The 17048-nt window shown below is 40.2% G+C and overlaps 1 protein-coding gene across 1 annotated transcript; it reads left to right on the top strand.

Annotated features, from left to right (window-relative positions):
- Positions 1-495: 495 nt before the first annotated feature.
- Positions 496-12089, top strand: LOC126494981 (leukocyte immunoglobulin-like receptor subfamily A member 6). Its single transcript, XM_050132568.1, has 4 exons — positions 496-615; positions 777-812; positions 1392-1697; positions 11947-12089. The coding sequence occupies exons 1-4, from the start codon at positions 582-584 to the stop codon at positions 12087-12089; spliced, it is 519 nt and encodes a 172-aa protein (XP_049988525.1). The 5' UTR covers positions 496-581.
- Positions 12090-17048: the final 4959 nt, after the last annotated feature.

The raw sequence follows: 17048 nt of genomic DNA, 5'->3' as shown, positions 1-17048 counted from the left end.
TACTCAGAACCAAGAGAACAGCTGTATTTCCTATCCCATTTTTGTGTGTTCTCTTCTCTGCCCATCCCCAAGATAAAACTCTACATGAGCCACAGTGAGTGGCTTACTGTTTTTTTTTTCTGTTGGTGTCTGCCTATATCACAAACCTGAATATTTATGAAGTATTCCCAAGCTGGTTAGATGAATGTCCATGATGAAGACCTCACAGCAGTGAGCACACAAATGGATGGAAAGCCTGAAGGAAAGCACATGATGCAACTGTGCAGGGCAATGACCTTCCATCAGTCCTCCTCCACTGGAAGGGGCCAATAAAACAAGGGAGGCTCCAGTTATGTTGGTAGCTACGATTGAGAACACACCAAGCATATGTTGAGTAGTATTGGGGGAAGTGAAATTTCTGTGAGAAGTGATTACAGAATCTGGAGTCTGTCCAAGTCAAATTACTAGCAAAATAAATGATAGTTGCTCTCATTTCCCTTTTCTGTGTGGATGTGACTTTTCAACAAACTGATTGGAAATGCTCAGTTTCCCAAACTCAACCACCTTCATAAGCACAGTTGGAGTTACTGAGAAGAGATACCATGATTTTCACTGCCATAGCCATGCTCTGTCTGGGTGAGATATGAAGAGGGGAAGGAGATTGTATTGTTTGGAACTTGATTGGGTGTATAGCCCAGCACTGACTGGACTTCTGGAAATCCCAGAAAACTCAGGGGCTCTTGGCATGGGAGAGTCTGCTCAGTGAGGGATAAAACTCACAGGGAACTCTCTTTCAGGACTGACTCTGGGATTCAGGTCTCCAGTGTTGGCAGGTGAGTGTTCTCTGCTGTCTCAGATCTTTGCACCTCACTTGAAAGCAGGGGCTAGCTAAAAGCTGAGCAATGGAATGGAGAACAGCAAAGATGAGCTAGTGCTGCAGAAACCAGGTGGGTGCTGAGACTGAACAATGAGATCTGTGTGTGGGGGGATCTAGGATTGAACCTCTGATTTCCTTGCAAGGGTCCATCCCCAAGCTATCTTCAGGTTCAGCCAAGCTTTGTGGTCCTCAGAGATATGAAGATGACTGTCTAATGTGCGGAGACATCAAGGGCTCACAAGTACCATATATATGAAAAGAGATGCCCCAATCTCTGGCATAAACAAACTCCACTAGAGTTTAGGAACTAGACTTTGTTCCTCGATCAAATAGTATCATTGAGGGTTATAAGCTGTTATTATAAAAAACCTTGAAGATTTACCAGAGCACAGTGACCTTCCTGCAGCTGGTGGTGTTACAGAAGGTTATATTTAGGACCTCAAGTTTCAGGCTCTAATCATAGGAAAAGAGTGTTCCCCTTACATCTCACATCTTACTGAGATGTCCATTAACATATTCTCTCCATCTCTTCTAGGAGATCCCTACAGCAAACCCAGATTGTCAGCCCTTGACAGCCACGTTGTGAATGCAGGAGGGAATGTGACCCTTCAATGTATCTCATGGCAGAAATACGATGGGTTTATTTTGATCAAGGAAGGAGAACCCAAGTTCTCCAGAACCCTGGACTCACACTATATTTTCACTGGGCATTTACAAGCTATGTTTTCTTTGGGTCCTATGACCTCCAGGAATATGGGGACATTCAGATGTTATGGCTTCTACAAAAGAGATCCACAAAAGTTGTCTATGCCTAGTGACCCCCTGGAAGTACACATATCAGGTGAGTCAACTCCATCAATGAATCATTTATCGAGACTCCAAACTATATGCCAGGAGTCCTGCTGTCAAGGCAATGGTTTGCTAAGCAGTGTTTCTGGCTCCCAAGTAAGATTACCAGAGTGTTAAGTTCAGTAGCACTTCAAGGGAAGAATGGGAGTTGGCAGATTATTTGGCAATACCACCTCAACCCCAATGTCACATTCCTCAAGATCTGCCTAGTAGTCACTGTCTTCTGTAAGAACCTTACCCTCTTGTATTCCTTGGGCATTATCAATGATGGAACCATTCTATTCCTTGAAGTTAGATGGGAATTCTCCCAGTGCCTTGTCCTCCAGTCCTCTGTTGGTTTCTCTTAGGTTGATTTCTTCAGAATCTTTTAGCTTCCCCATAGGGGCTATTACAGAAACTCAGGGTCACATGTCCATTTCCCCAAGTTGTCTGCTCCAGTTACTTACTGGACTTCTTGCCTGCATACAAAGAGCTCACCACATTTAACCAGAAACCCAAAATTTTCACATACTTTGTGAAGAGTCCCGAAGAGGTTACAGGTGTTGCAATGGATGTGACTTTCAAAAAGCAAGAGAGATGGAGATAGGGAATGGAATAAAAGAAATAGGTCAGAGAAAATAAGGAGACAAAATATTCATATTTCATTCATGATTAAATCTCAGGTCAGAATAAGGGCAAACCCTCCCCCATCCTACACCAGGAGAACTCTTTGTCACAATCCTGATCTCAGAAAATCAAATAATACTGCTCTGCTAATCACAGAACCTGAATAGTTCTCTCCTTATGTTGAAATCCCAACATGTCTAAGACCCCAAAACATAGCTCAGTCTGACCAGACAGAATTCTCTGTGAGTGCTGTGCACTCTAGACCTGCATATGTTATGAGTCTCAAGGATCTTCTTCATATATCACATTACACACTAGCGACCCATGGTTCTTACAGTCTCTGACCTAACATTTCTGAACTTAACTTTTCACTTATTGTCTATCCCAGAGAACTTTTAGCCTGGAAGGAAATGAGAGGGCATACAGAATCAGCAACAGGGATATCCACCATACCCTACCCCACTTCAATGCCTCCTTGGGTGTTTCTACTCTATTTTCCTTGTTATACTTGCATATTGTTTCTCTCTTTTAGAAATTTATAAATGTGAACTTTTTTGATAACTTTGAAATTTTTCCAAAGCAGTAAAAAACAAGAAATATTTTTTTCTAACACTTCCACAACAGTAAGCTCCTCCTTGAAGGCTTTTTCCTTCTCAGGAAATTGAGAGGCCATTGGAATGTTTTTTTACAGAAGAGCAAATCAAAAAGCCCTGAACATCTAAAAAGGACATTATATAGACCTAATGGTTTATATATGTATATGTGTGTGTGCATTTATGTATTTTGTGTTTGTGTGTGAACATCTAAAAAATAGGTCATGATTTGAAAGAGAGTAAAGAGTTGAACATAGAGAATTTGAAAGAAAAAAGGGAAGGAAGAAAGGATATAGCTATATTATGACCTCAAAATTTTTTTAACAAGCCTACACTAAGCCTAGATTTAGAGAGTAATCAATTACTGACTTTACAGATAGTTCAGATTGTCATGTTTCCTTCCAGCATCAGAGATATGAACTGGCTACTATTCTCTGACCAGTATTATAGTCCAGAAATTTTGATCCTTTTTAAAAACTAGTTGTAGATTCTGAGGGCACAGTCTAGCTCCAATAATCTCTAACCCTACTAACATAGAACTATCTACCTAGCAAAAAACTATTGGCCCAGCCATGTACAAATTAGTCTTGGTGAATTTTTTTTGAAAGAGGCGAGGATTGAAAAGATGGCTCAGCATTTTAGAACACAGGATGTTCTTCCAGAGACCAAGGTTTAATTCTCAGCACCAACATGGTAACTTATAACCATCCATGACTCCAGTTCCAGGAGATTCAATATCCACTTCTGTACTTTATGGGTACCAGGCATTCACGTGGTGCACATACATACATACATACATACATACTGATAAGACATTTGTATACATAAATTAAAAAATATTTTGAAGAGGATGTGAAGTTGGGAGGGGATTGAGGGTGGATCTGGGATTTAGGAGAAATAATGGGAAGTGAAGGTGATCCAAATATATTGTATGCATGCATGACATTCTGAACAAACAAAATGTATGTCTGCAGGTCCTTTTCAAAAACAAAATATACTGTATGTATGCATGACATTATCTAAAAACAAGATATATTGTATGTAAGCAAGGTTATAATTTTCCTAGCCTTCTCAATCAGCACTCTGTCCCTTTAAGGGACAAGCTCCACTCATTCCCAATCTCTCTCTTCTCCAGGTAAGCTGGCCTCCACTCTCTTCTGTTTCTCTTCACCTCCATTCTTCTGAAGAGGCAGCTTTCTGTCTCTTACCCCTTCCCTTATTTTTCTCCTCTCCCCCCTCTGTCCTCTATTACTGTCTTTCTTTCTCTCTTCTTGCCCTCATACTCCTTGTCCTCCGTTCCCTTCCCAGTACTCACTAAATAAACTCTCCATACCCCTGCAAAAAACTATTGCCCTAGCAAAATAGGATTATATAGTATAATATGGGTTAATTCAGAAGTAACTCAAGAAGTTTCGTTTTGTTCACTTGTGGCTAGATTACTAGACTATTTACCTGCAGATTTATGACAGTATATGAGAGGGGAACTTGATCTTCAGAAGCTCTCATTTCTGTTCTTTGAACTAAAGTAAGTGAAACTTCTAGAGATAGAGAATATTTTACTTAAAAAATGACAGAATCAGGATTCACATCAAAGGAAATTTCCACACAATAACAATTTGATGGACCATTTTATTATTGACTTTAGTGTTCAAATGAGGCTTGCATTTTTTTTTTGCTATCAATTTTTCTACAAATAACTACCTGGTGTAGGAGGTCTTCTGTCTATGTGTTTCTTTTATTGGTTAATGAATAAAGAAACTACCTTGGCCTGTTGATAGGGCAGAGTAAAACTATACTGAATGCTGGGAGAAAGAAAGCAGAGTCAAGAAAAGCTATGTAATCCTGCCAAAACTTTATCTGGTAAGCCACAGCCTCATGGCAATACACAGATTAATGAAGATGGGTTAATTTAATATATAAATTAGATAGAAATATGCTTAAGCTATTGGTCAAACAGTATTGAAATTAATATTGTTTCTGTGTGATTATTTCAGGGCTGAGCAGCTGAGTGGCTTTCCTACTATAACCACCTTCTAAGAGAAATCCAAGGATAAAAAGATAAATTTTTTCCTTTCCTTATCACACAATTAATTTTTATTTGACTTAATATATAATACAGAACACAGACTGGGGGGCTGGAGAGATGTCTCAGTGGTTAAGAGCATTGCCTGCTCTTCCAAAGGTCCTGAGTTCAATTCCCAGCAACCACATGGTGGCTCACAACCATCTGTAAAGAGGTCTGGCGCCCTCTTCTGGCCATCAGGCATACACAGACAGAATATTGTATACATAATAAATAAATAAATAAATATTTTAAAAAAAAGAACACAGACTGGTCATTTCTTAAAGTTTTTTTTAAATAAATTGATATATATTTTTAAACTACCTTTTTTTCATGTTACCTACCAATCCCAGTTCCCATCCCTCCCCTCCTCTACCACCCTCCACATTTCACCCAACCACTCTTCCTATCGACTCTTCAAAGAGGGTACGGTTTCCCATGGGAAGTCAACAAAGTCCAGCACATTGCTTTGAGGCAGGACCAAGGCGCTCCCCACTACATCTAGGGTGATCAAGGTATCCCTCCAAATAGAATAGGTTCTAAAAATGTAGCACAAGCAGTAGGGATGAATCCTGGTCTCACTGCTAGTGACCCCAGTTTTCCCCAAGCATACAACTGTCACTCACATTCAGAGGGCCTATGCTGGTTCCCAGCTGTAAGGTCAGAATTAGCTCAGGTAAGCTGAATCAGTGGATATCCCCATCATGGTCTTGACCTTTTTCTCCATATTATCATTCCTCCTTCTCTTCGACTGAATTTTGGGAACTCAACTCAGTGTTCTACTGTGAATCGTTGCATCTGCTTCCATCAGTTGCTGGATCAAGGTTTTATGATGACATTTAAGATAGTCATCAGTCTGACTACAGGGCAAGGCCAGTTCAGGCACCCTTTCTATAATTGCTTAGAGTCTTAGCTGGGGTCATTCTTGTAGAAATTTGTGAATTTTTCTAGTGCCTGGTTTCTTGCTAGCCCCATAATGTGTCCCTCAATTAAGATATCTCTTTTATTGCTCTCATCTCTGTCCTTCCCCTATCTTGACCATCCTTTCCCCCCAAGTTCTCCTTTCCCTTTCTTTTTCCCCTTCTCCCACAACTTCCACTTTTTCAATTTTCTCAGGAGATCTTATCTACTTCCCCTTCCTAGGGGGATCCATATGTGCTTTTCTTATGACCTCATTACCTATATTCTCTGAGTTCATGAACTATAGGCTCATTATCCTTTCCTTTATGTCTAATATTCACTTACTAGTGAGTACATACTGTGCTATCTTTTTGGGTCTGGGTTTCTTCACTCAGGATGGTCTTTTTTAGTTCCATCCAATTGCATGCAAATTTCAAAATGTCATTTTTTTACCACTGAGTAGTACTCAATTGTATAAATGTACCACATTTTCTTTATCCATTCTTCAGTTGAAGGGCATCTAGGTTGTGTCCAGGTTCTCACTATTATGAACAATGCTGTTTTGAACATGAGTAAATGTCCTATAGTATGATTGACATTCTTTGGGCATATTCCCAAATACATAGTTGGTTTTGAGGTAGGTTGATTCCCAGTTTTCATCATTCTATACTCCATTGATGTGGGAGTGATTTCTTATTAATAAAGAAACTGTCTAGGCCCATTTGATAGGCCAACCCTTAGGTAGGCGGAGTAAACAGAATAGGATGCTGGGAGAAAGAAGCTGAGTGGAGAGTTGCCATGATTCTCCCACTCCAGACAGATGCAGGTTAAGATCCTCCCTGGTAAGCCAGCTCATGGGCTACATAGAATATTAGAAATGGGTTAGAACAATATGTAAGAGCTAGCCAATAAGAAGCTGGAACTAGCCGGGCCAGGCAGTGTTTAATAGAATACAGTTTCCGTGTAATTATTTCTGGGCATAAGCTAGCCATGCGGGCGGCTGGGTGCCGGGGACGCAGCCCCGCTGCTCCTAATGCAACACTCCATACTGCGCAGAGATCAAGCAGGCTTTATTAATTCTGAAGTGGGAGAAGTTTTTTTTTTTTCATTCTTAACTCTTAGGAGTAAGATAAACTTTCTTTCAAAGTAACTTATACTTAATTTCTGACCAAATATGGAGCAGTGGAATTGTAGAATTTATTAAGAAAACCACAGGGAACTCTGCCATAGCAGGGAAAGGATCTTTAAGAAATTTTGTGATGAGAAAATTATGCAAGAAATAACATGAAGTACAAGAGAGAGGCTCAGGTCTCCTAAGTACTTCATAATCCTACCTCTTTTGCTTAATATAATAGGTTATTCAATGGAGAAAGTTCTCTATATTTAGTTTACCGTGAGAATTTATCATATACAGATTTGGGGCATTCACAACTGTTCTTTCTTTATCTCCCTTCATTCCTTGATTATGTTTATTTCTGTTTTTACTTGTTGCAATGATGGGTGATATTGATGGGCTTTTGCGTCATTGACCCAGCTTTATATAATGGTAAACTTTGTTCATTCACAATGTATTAATATTTTCACACATCATTGGATTAAATTTTCATGACTTACAATAGAATATGTCATGATATGGTTGTATTTGGGAATATTTAACATTATGTAGACATCATAAAATATCACATGGATACAGTTGTACAGGTGATGTGATCCTGTGGGACCTCCATCTTATGTGTGGTCTGTTATTTCCTGGGATTTTGTTATGTATTGTATAAATGATATTTATTGAGGACTTTGTACTTATGTTTATGGGAGATATTCTTTTTTGAGACAGTGTTTCTTTGTGTAACTTTGATTGTCCTGGAACTTAGTCTGAAGACCAGGCTGGCCTTGAATTCATAGAGACCCACCTGCCTTTGCTTCCTGAATGCTGAGATTAAAGCCATGTGCCACCACCACCCAGCATCATTTTGTTTTATTATCATGTGTTAGTCTGGGTTTAGTGTTAAATGATGAAGGCCTCACATGGGTTATGTTACATGTATTACTTTTAGCACAGGAGTGCCCAGTTATCTTCTCAGACTTTCTTCTAGCATTTGGCTACATCTTTTCCAAATTGGACAGGCTGGTTGGCACCTTTTATGTACTCTCATGAAGATATTCCTAATCCTATCCTGATTTTATCAGAGGTTGGAAGATCATACCTTGATACTGTGGAAAGAAGGTCAAGGCCATGAATTCTAATAGACTCTGAATCACAGAGTTTTGAACAAGCAGGGTTGATGTAAAAGGATTCCACAGAGGATCCACTCAGCCCAGAAATTGTGGTCTTCATCACTCACTATACAATCAGAATGTATCTCAAGAAATCCAAGCTGAGAGGAAGGAGGAACCTTATTGTTTCTGTCTTAGGGAGAAAATAAGATCATTTTTTTCTTTATTTTATTATTTAATTAAAAATTTCCACCTCCTCCCCTCCTCCCATTTCCCTTCCACTCCCCCCATCCCCGTTCCCTTCCCTCTCCAGTCCAAAGAGCAGTCGGGGTTCCCTGCCCTGTGGGAAGTCCAAGGTCCTCCCCTCTCCATCCAGGACACGGAAGGTGAGCATCCAAACAGACTAGGTTTCCACAAAGTTATTACATGCAGTAGGATCAAAACCCAGTTCCATTGTCCTTGGCTTCTCAGTCAGCCCTCCTTGTCAGCCATGTTCAGGGAGTCCGGTTTGATCACATGCTCCATCATCCAGCTGGCCTTGGTGAGCTCCCATTAGATCAGCTCCACTGTCTCAGTGGGTGGGCACACCCCTTGCGGTCCTAATTTCCTTGCTCATGTTCTTTACATTTTTAAAAATTTATTTTTAAAACAATCTTTTTTCATTTTATATAGCAAACCCAGTTTCTTTTCTATCTCCTTCAACTCCCCCCACCTTTCACCCACCCCACCACCCATTCACTCCTTAGAGAGGATGGGACTTCCCGTGGGGAGTCAACAAATTCTGGCACATCACTTTGAGGCAATACTAAGTTCTCCCCACTCTATATTTAGATTGAGTAAGGTATCCCTTCAAAGAGAATGGGCTTCAAAAAGCCAGTTCAAGCATTAAGAATAAATCCTGGTCCAACTGCCAGTTGCCCCACAGACTGCCCCAACAATACAACTGTCATCCACATTCAGAGGACCTAGTTTGGACTTTTGCAGGTTCCCCTGCTGTCAGTCAAGAATCAATGAACTCTCATTAGCCCAGGTCAGCTGTTTCTGTGGATATCCCCATCCTGGTCTTGACCCCTTTGCTCACATTATTGCTCCTCTCTCTCTTCAACTGGACTTTGGGAGCTCAGCCCAGTGCCAGCTCTGGATTTCTGCATCTGCCTCCAACAGTTGTTGGATGAAGTTTCTATGATGACAATTAAGGTAGTCATCAATATGGTTACAAGGGAAGGCCAGTTCAGGTACTCTCTCGACTATCACTTAGGGTCTTACCTGGGATCATCCTGTAGTTTTGTGGGAATTTTCCTAGTTCCAGGTTTCTTTCTAGCCCCATAATCATCCTCTCAATCAAGATATCACTGTTTTTGTTCTCCATCACTGTCCTTCTCTCATCTCGGCCATCCTATTCCCTCAAGTTCTCCACCCCTTCCCTTCTCCCCCTTTCCTCCCCTTCTGTCCTCCACTCTTATTTCCCACTCCCAATTTTTTCAGGAGTTCTTATCTATTTCACCTTCCCAGATCAATCGATTTATACCTCTCTTAGGATGCTCCTCACTACCTAGCTTCTCTGGGGTCACGGATAATACACTCATTATCCTTTGCTTTATGTCCAATATCCACTTAAGAGTGAGTACATACTGTGTTTGTTTTCTGTGTCTTGGTTACTTCACTAAGGATGTTTTTTATTTTTATTTTTTATTGTTTTGTAGTTCCACTCATTTGCCTGCAAATTTCAAGATGTCACTGTTTCTTTTTCCCGCTGAGTAGTACTCCATTGTATAAATGTGCCACATTTTCTTTATTCATTATTTGGTTGAGTGGAATCAAGGTTGTTTCCAGGCTCTGGTTATTAAGGATAATGCTGCTATGAACATAGTTGAGCAAATGCCTTTGTAGTATGAGTCTGCATCCTTTGGGTATATGCTCAAGAGTGATATTGCTGGGTCTTGAGGTAGACTGAGTCCCAATTTTCTGAGAAACTGCCATACTGTTTTCAAAAAAAATGGCAGATAAAATCTCAATTCTGAACATGTATGCTTCAAATACAAGAGTACCCACGTATGTAAAAAAAAACAAACTTTAGTAAAGTTTAAATCAAACATCAAACCCCACACACTAATAGTAGGAGATTTCAACACTCCACTCTCTCCTATTGACAGGTCAACAAGACAAGCAACTTAAAAGAGACATAAGAGAACTAACTAACAGATGTCATGACTCAATGGACTTAACAGACATCTATAGAACATTTTACCCAAACACAAAAGAATATATCTTCTTCTCAGTACCTCATGGAACCTTCTCTAAATTTGACAACATACTTGGTAACAAAGCAAATCTAAACAGGTACAAATATATTGGACCAACTCCCTCTATTTTATCAAATCACCATGGCTTAAAGTTAGAATTCAACTACAATACTAATTGCAGAAAGCCTACAAACTCATAGAAATGGAACAGTGCTTAATTGAATCACCCCTGGGTCAAGGAAGAAATAAATTAAGAAAGACTTCCTAGATTTCAATGAAAATCAATGCACAACATACCCAAACCTATGGGACATTATAAAACCAGTGTTAAGAGGAAAGTTCATAGCACTAAGCACCTACATAAAGATAGTGAAGAAAGCTCACACTAGTGACTTAACAGCATACCTGAAATCTCTAGAACAAAAAGAAGGAGACTCACCCAGAAGGAGCAGATGACATGAAATAACCAAATTAAGTACTGAAATCAATAAACTAGAAACAAAGGAAACAATACAAAGAATCAATGAAAAAAAAGCTGGTTCTTTGAGAAAATTATCAAGATAGACAAACTCTTATCCATACTAACCAAAAACCAAAGAGAAAGTATCAAAATTAACATAATCAGAAGTGAAATAGGGGACATAATAAGATCATTTTAACTTTACTGACCTCTGACATGTCTCAGCAATTAAGAGATTGCCTTGAGAGGAGGGATTGAGAACACAGAAAGTGAACCAAGAGACAAAGGGATAGATTGATGGAAAAGAAATAACTAGTGTCCTGGAAAGTATCAGGACTCTACTCTGTGTTTTTTACTTTTTATTTATTTTCTGTGAGTTTCACCTCATGTATCTTGGTCCCATTCATCTCCCCATCCCTTCAGATCTGCCCTCTGCATTTATGATACCACCTCCACCAAAAATAAAATTTAAGAGAAAAGTAAAAAAGAGCAAGAGAGAGAGAGAGAGAGAGAGAGAGAGAGAGAGAGAGACAGAGAGAGACAGAGAGAGACACACACACATAGAGAGATCTCAGCAAGGAATTGTAATGTGTCACAGTGACTCACACTATATATCCTTTCATCCATATATCTTTGCTTGCAAATGTTCATTGCAAGGAGACATTGGTCTGGCTGAGGCTTATTGTTTCTATCACACTATGCATACTTGTCCTTCACTGGGACTCCTCTTGGTTATCATATTGTTGCCCTGTGTTTTGGATATCCTGAAGCTTTATGTCTGCAGGACCACCCCCTTCATGCACCTCAGGATATCATAGATGTGATGAACATTGGGGTTGGCCAACTCATAGCTGTGGTTCTGGTCCTGGGTGGTTGCAGGATTGGTCAGACCGACAGATCTCCCCCATCCTCACCACCAGGGTGGCCTCTCCAGCAAAGCCCTTGCTAGTTCACCTTATGATGCAAGGAACATGAGGAAGTGCTGATTCTTTAGCTTCCACACCTCCAGGGCTGGCTCGCCCACATCAGCACCAATAGAGCCATATCTACAGTGTTGCCTATGCAAAGTGGGGGTCTGCTCTTCTGAGTGCTATAACTGTTGAGGAGCAGTGACAGCTCTCATTTACTCATTACTTCAAGGCCAGTTCTCCCTCTTGCCACAGGCAGCGAGGGGGGCACATCTGCCCCTTTCCCACACCACCACATGGCAGATGAGCGGTGGGGCTACATCTTCCACATTCACATTCTGTCAGTTCTACCGCCATCTCCTCTGGCCAGCTCTACTGTGCTGCCAGGTGTGGTGTAGGGATGGCCCTCTTGAGTGGCAGCTGATGAGCAGCTGGGTCAACTTCCCCCTTGCTGCAGGTTGCATGGGGGGAAGGGGAAGCCTAGCTCGCCTCTTATACCCGAGTTACGCAATTCTGTATGCGGGACCAGAGAAGAGGAAGTTGCTATTGCAGAAGTTTCCACATGGTTCTCACAGTGAGTTGCATGGGATGGGGTGGGGTAACATGTGCTCATGAGTCTCAGCGGAAAGATCTGTTTTTCTCCTGTTTTATGCTTTGGTTTCTCTGCTCTGAGAATTGCTGAAGTATTAATATGAAGCCAGAAAATATGATTTTATACAACAAAGCACTGTTAGATATTGAGCTCTGGGTGGGTTTCAAAATGTGCTCAATGAAAGAGTGAAACACAAATTATCGCTTATTGGGTGAGGAGATTCCTATGATGTATCCAGGCTAGACAGATCAACAGAGGCAGAAAGCAGCATCTGAGAAGCATGTTCAATGGAAGTGAATGTGGAATTTGCACGTGGTTCTCTTGAGAATGGTGGCAATGTTCAGACTAGAGTTGGATAGTTTTCTGAATGTACACTTCCCTAAGTGTCCAGTATCCTTACATTCTGTAAGTCTTTGCCTTTCTTCCAAGGATTCACTATTGCCTCTCATGCACCCTTGTAGGGGTGGGGGGCATGGATATAGGACATCAGTGAGCCATTCTCACCATATTGGGTGTTGTAGTTTGGGTTCTTTTTTGAGGAATTAGAATACCAAATTAAAGTCTTTCATAACATTGGATTGGCTGACCTTCCCTCTAACACTGAAATAAAGTATATCATTATCATAGTCTGAGGGAGGAAGAATGGGGGCTGTTCCCATGCTCTTCCCATGGCTTAACGAAAACCAGTGAATATCCTCCAGTGAGCGTTAGTGCCTTGGTGTCATGAGAAGTTGAGAACCATGACACAAATATAGAAGACGGCAATTGATAATTCAGATGTCAAGCCACCAGATGTATAATTGTGTGGCGGAGAGAACCTCACTCAAGCAAGGCTTATGACACCACTGACTATGGAAACTTACTGCTTCTGTCTGTAAATGCACATGTTCACAATCAACTGTGGAATTTCTCCAGACTGTGACTTTTCATGTAATTTGTACATACAATCTCACAGTTACAACTCAATCTATGGGCACATATATCTATGGATAGTTAGAAAGATGACTTCTCATTAGTTTGTATAATTGCTTCATAACCAGATCTATAACCACGAGCACTGTTGGACCCTTAGCCCCCCCCATTTTTTTTATCACTGGCTCAAACTGGCATAAAGCAAACAATTTCTTCTTAGTTCTAAGATAAGTCAAATACAATTAATTGATTGAAAACCTCAAGAGCAAATTCAAAGTAGATTGAATGTCTCTATGAACAGACTGCAAGTCAGACTTTCACAGATTATGCTCAAGGACAGAGGTGCAGGTGTCTTATTTGTTGAATCAAAGTCCTTTAGGCACAGAAGTGGCCTGAAAGTGCTGTGCCAGTTTCTTTAGCCAGGTCTAGAGATGATAACAGAGACCAGCAGCTAGTCCCTACTCAATTCCATAGCGATTAACACACTACACAAACTTCTAACCTCAGTTTATGATACAAAATTCAACGCTCAGCTAACTAACTGTTTATGCTTAAGTCCTAAAATTTATATGGAGGACAAGAATAACAACACCTAATTAGCCAAGTCCAGAGAGATTCACATGGGAAAAGTTTCACAGATAGCCAGGGGTACAAAAGATGGTCTGGCCACACAGCCTTGATAGTCAAGGCTACAAAAAATGATCTTAACTCACAACTGTGAGTGAACAAGTTACAAGCTTCTGCCCTTGTGCTCAGCGGCTGCATGCAGGATAAGGAAACACATTTTTAGGTTTGGGATGCCTTCAATTCCACTGCCCATGGAAGTTGCCAAACACTATGTCCCCACTTATGTGTGGTTGTGATAAATGGCTCTGCTCATTATTGTTGCCTCAAGGAATGCATTCTGATCCCGAGAAGAAGTTCATGTAACCTTTTTTATTAAATTAAGTTTGTTGTTCTTTTTATATGTATATAAAAGCTAGGTGAACAAGGAAGTTAGAGAGAATTGGAACAAGAGAATTGGAGCAATAGAATTGGAACTTGAGAACAAGAACTGGGAGTAAAAAGAGCACGGCTCTCAGATAGTGTATGTCTTTTTCCTTTAGATAGATAGGTATATGATGCCTGCCCTCTTCTGAAGAGAAAGGAAGAGGAGTGGAAGGAGAAGAGAGAGGGCAAACTCTTATCAGGTTGGGAAAAATGATATTAATAAAAATAAGAAAAATTCCTGTGAAATGTGACCTCTCCAAATATGTTGAGTGTCTCTTCTTAGATCATTCCATTGCTCTTCTTTGTTGAGTATGCACCCTTAAGTCTGTCTTCCCCTCTGCTCAGGCCTATGGTGCCTTTTTATTATGACTCTATCCCAAGGTCTTAGTTTATTTATTCTCTTACTTGTTTTTTTTCCCACTTATTTTGGATTTGGTATATGCACACTGAAGAATGACAGAGTACACAAAGTGACCCAAGAAACAAAGTACTGGATAAATGGAGCAAGATAACTGAGCTTCTGAAAACTCTCAGGCTCTCCCTTACACAAGTCAGTCAACTGCATGTAGGGACCAGAAAGGGGAAGTTACTGTTGCAAAAGTAGGCTGGGAAGACAGAATAGAATTTTGGAAAGAAGAGCAGAGTCAGGCAGAAACCACGAATCTCTGGCCTGAGATGGACATTGGTTAGAATCTTGCTGGTAAGCAATAGGCACGTGGTGATACACAGATTTAATAGAAATGGGTTAATCAAGATGTGAGAGTTAACCAAGAAGAGTCTAGAGCTAATGGCCCAGGCAGTAATTTAATTAATACAATTTCTGTGTGATTATTTCGGGTGTAAGCTAGTGGGGTGGCCAGGATGAAAAGCAGGCCCCCTTGCCCCTGTTACAGATTGGTATGGAAATGCACTATCATATGACAAAAGCATTTGTTCAACTATGTTCATAGCAGCACTATTTGTAATAGCCAGAACCTGGAAACAACCTAGGTGCCCCTCAATAGAAGAATGGATAAAGAAGATGTGGCAATATACACTTTAGAGTTCTACTCAGTGGTAAAAAACAAAAACAAAAACAAAAACAAAAAACAAAAAAACAATGACATCTTGAAATTTACATGCAAATGGATGGAAATAGAAAACACTTTACTGAGTGAGATAACCCAGACCCAAAAAGATGAATATGATATGTACTCACTCATAAGTGGATTCTAGCCATAAACAAAGGACATTGAGCCTATAGTTCATGACTCTAGAGAAGCTAAATAAGAAGGTGAACCCAAAGAAAAACATATAGGTATCCTCTGGGATATTGGAATTAGACAAGATGTCCCACAGCCACGCTGATGAATATCTTGCATATCACCATAGAACTTTCATCTGGCGATGGAGGAGATAGAGACAGAGACTCACATTGGAGCACTTGACTGAGCTCCTAAGGTACAGATGAAGAGCAGAAGAAGGGAGAACATGAGCAAGGAAGTCAGGACTGCGAGGGGTGTGTCCACCCACAGAGACGGTGGGACTTATCTAATGGGAGCTCACCAAGGCCAGCTGGACTGGGTCTGAATGAGCATGCGATCAAACCAGACTCTCTGAATGTGGCTGACAATGAGGGTGCACTGAGAAGCCAATGATAATGACACTGGATTTTGATTCTACTGCATGTACTGGCTTTTTTTGGAGCCTAGTCTGTTTGAATTCACACCTTCCTAGGATGGAGGGAGACCTTGGACTACCCACAAGGCAGGGCACCCTGACTTCTCTTATGAAGGGAGAGGAAGGGTGAGTGGGGGGAGTGGAAGGGAAATGGGAGGATGGGAGGAAGTGGAAATTTTAAATAAATAAAAAATAAATAAAAACAATAAATAAATAAAATAAAATTTAAAATAATAGAATAAAGTATCTTGGGGTAACATTAACCAAGAAAGTTTAAGTTTTTGAAGAAAGAAATGGAAGAGTATACCAGAAAATGGAAAGATCTCCTATGCTCTATGATAGGAAGGATCAACATAGTAAAAATGTCAGTCCCACCAAAGGCAGTCTATAGAGTCAATGCTATCTCCATCAATTTCCCAACATAAGTTCTTCACAGACCTTGAAAGAACAATAATCAACTTTATATTGAAAAAAAAAAACCAGGATAGCCAAAACAATCCTATACAATGAAGGAACTTCTAGAGGCATTACCATTCATGACATCAAGCTATATTACAGAGCTACACTAATGAAAACAGTTTGGTATTGGCATAAAAACAGAGACATTGACCAATGAAATTGAATCCAAGACCCAGATATTAATCCAGAAACTTATGAACACCTAATTTTTGACAAAGAAGCTAAAATTATACAATGGAAAAAAGAAAGCATCTTCACAAATGGTGCTGGCATAACTGGATGTGAACCTGTAGAAGAATGAAAATAGATCCATATCTATCACCATGTACAAAACTCAAGTCCAAATGGATTAAAGATCTCAATATCAATCTGAACACACTAAACCTGATAGAAGAGAAAGTGGGAAATAGTCTACAACATATGGGCACAGGAGACCACTTCCTATGAATTACCCCTGTAGCACAGACAATAAGGGCAACAATGAATAAATGCCACCCCATGAAACTGAAAAGCTTCTGTGAAGCAAAGGACACTGTCAATATGACAAAAAGGCAACCTATGGAATAGGAGACAATCTTTACCAACCCCTCATCAGACAAAGAACTGATCTCCAAAATATATATAGAACTCAAGAAGTTAGACATTAAAATTCTAAATAGCTCAATTAAAACCCAGGTTACTGAACTAAACATAGAATTCTCAACAGAAGAATTTCAAATGGTCAAAAGATACTTAAGGACATGTT

This window comes from Alexandromys fortis, unplaced genomic scaffold, assembly GCF_014885135.2.
Source record: "Alexandromys fortis isolate MF-2015 unplaced genomic scaffold, M_Fortis_MF-2015_v1.1 scaffold_413, whole genome shotgun sequence".
Classification (NCBI taxonomy): Eukaryota; Metazoa; Chordata; class Mammalia; order Rodentia; family Cricetidae; genus Alexandromys; species Alexandromys fortis.
The sequence above is the reverse complement of the archived record's forward strand: the minus strand, read 5'-3'. Positions and strand labels throughout refer to the sequence as shown.

Excerpts from the sequence above, each read along its gene's own strand:
- LOC126494981 (XM_050132568.1), top strand. The coding sequence starts at position 582 with ATGATTTTCACTGCCATAGCCATGCTCTGTCTGG. Across the intron at positions 813-1,391 it reads CAGGTCTCCAGTGTTGGCAG|GAGATCCCTACAGCAAACCC; the intron begins GTGAGTGTTCTC and ends CATCTCTTCTAG. Across the intron at positions 1,698-11,946 it reads CCTGGAAGTACACATATCAG|GCAGCGAGGGGGGCACATCT; the intron begins GTGAGTCAACTC and ends CTCTTGCCACAG.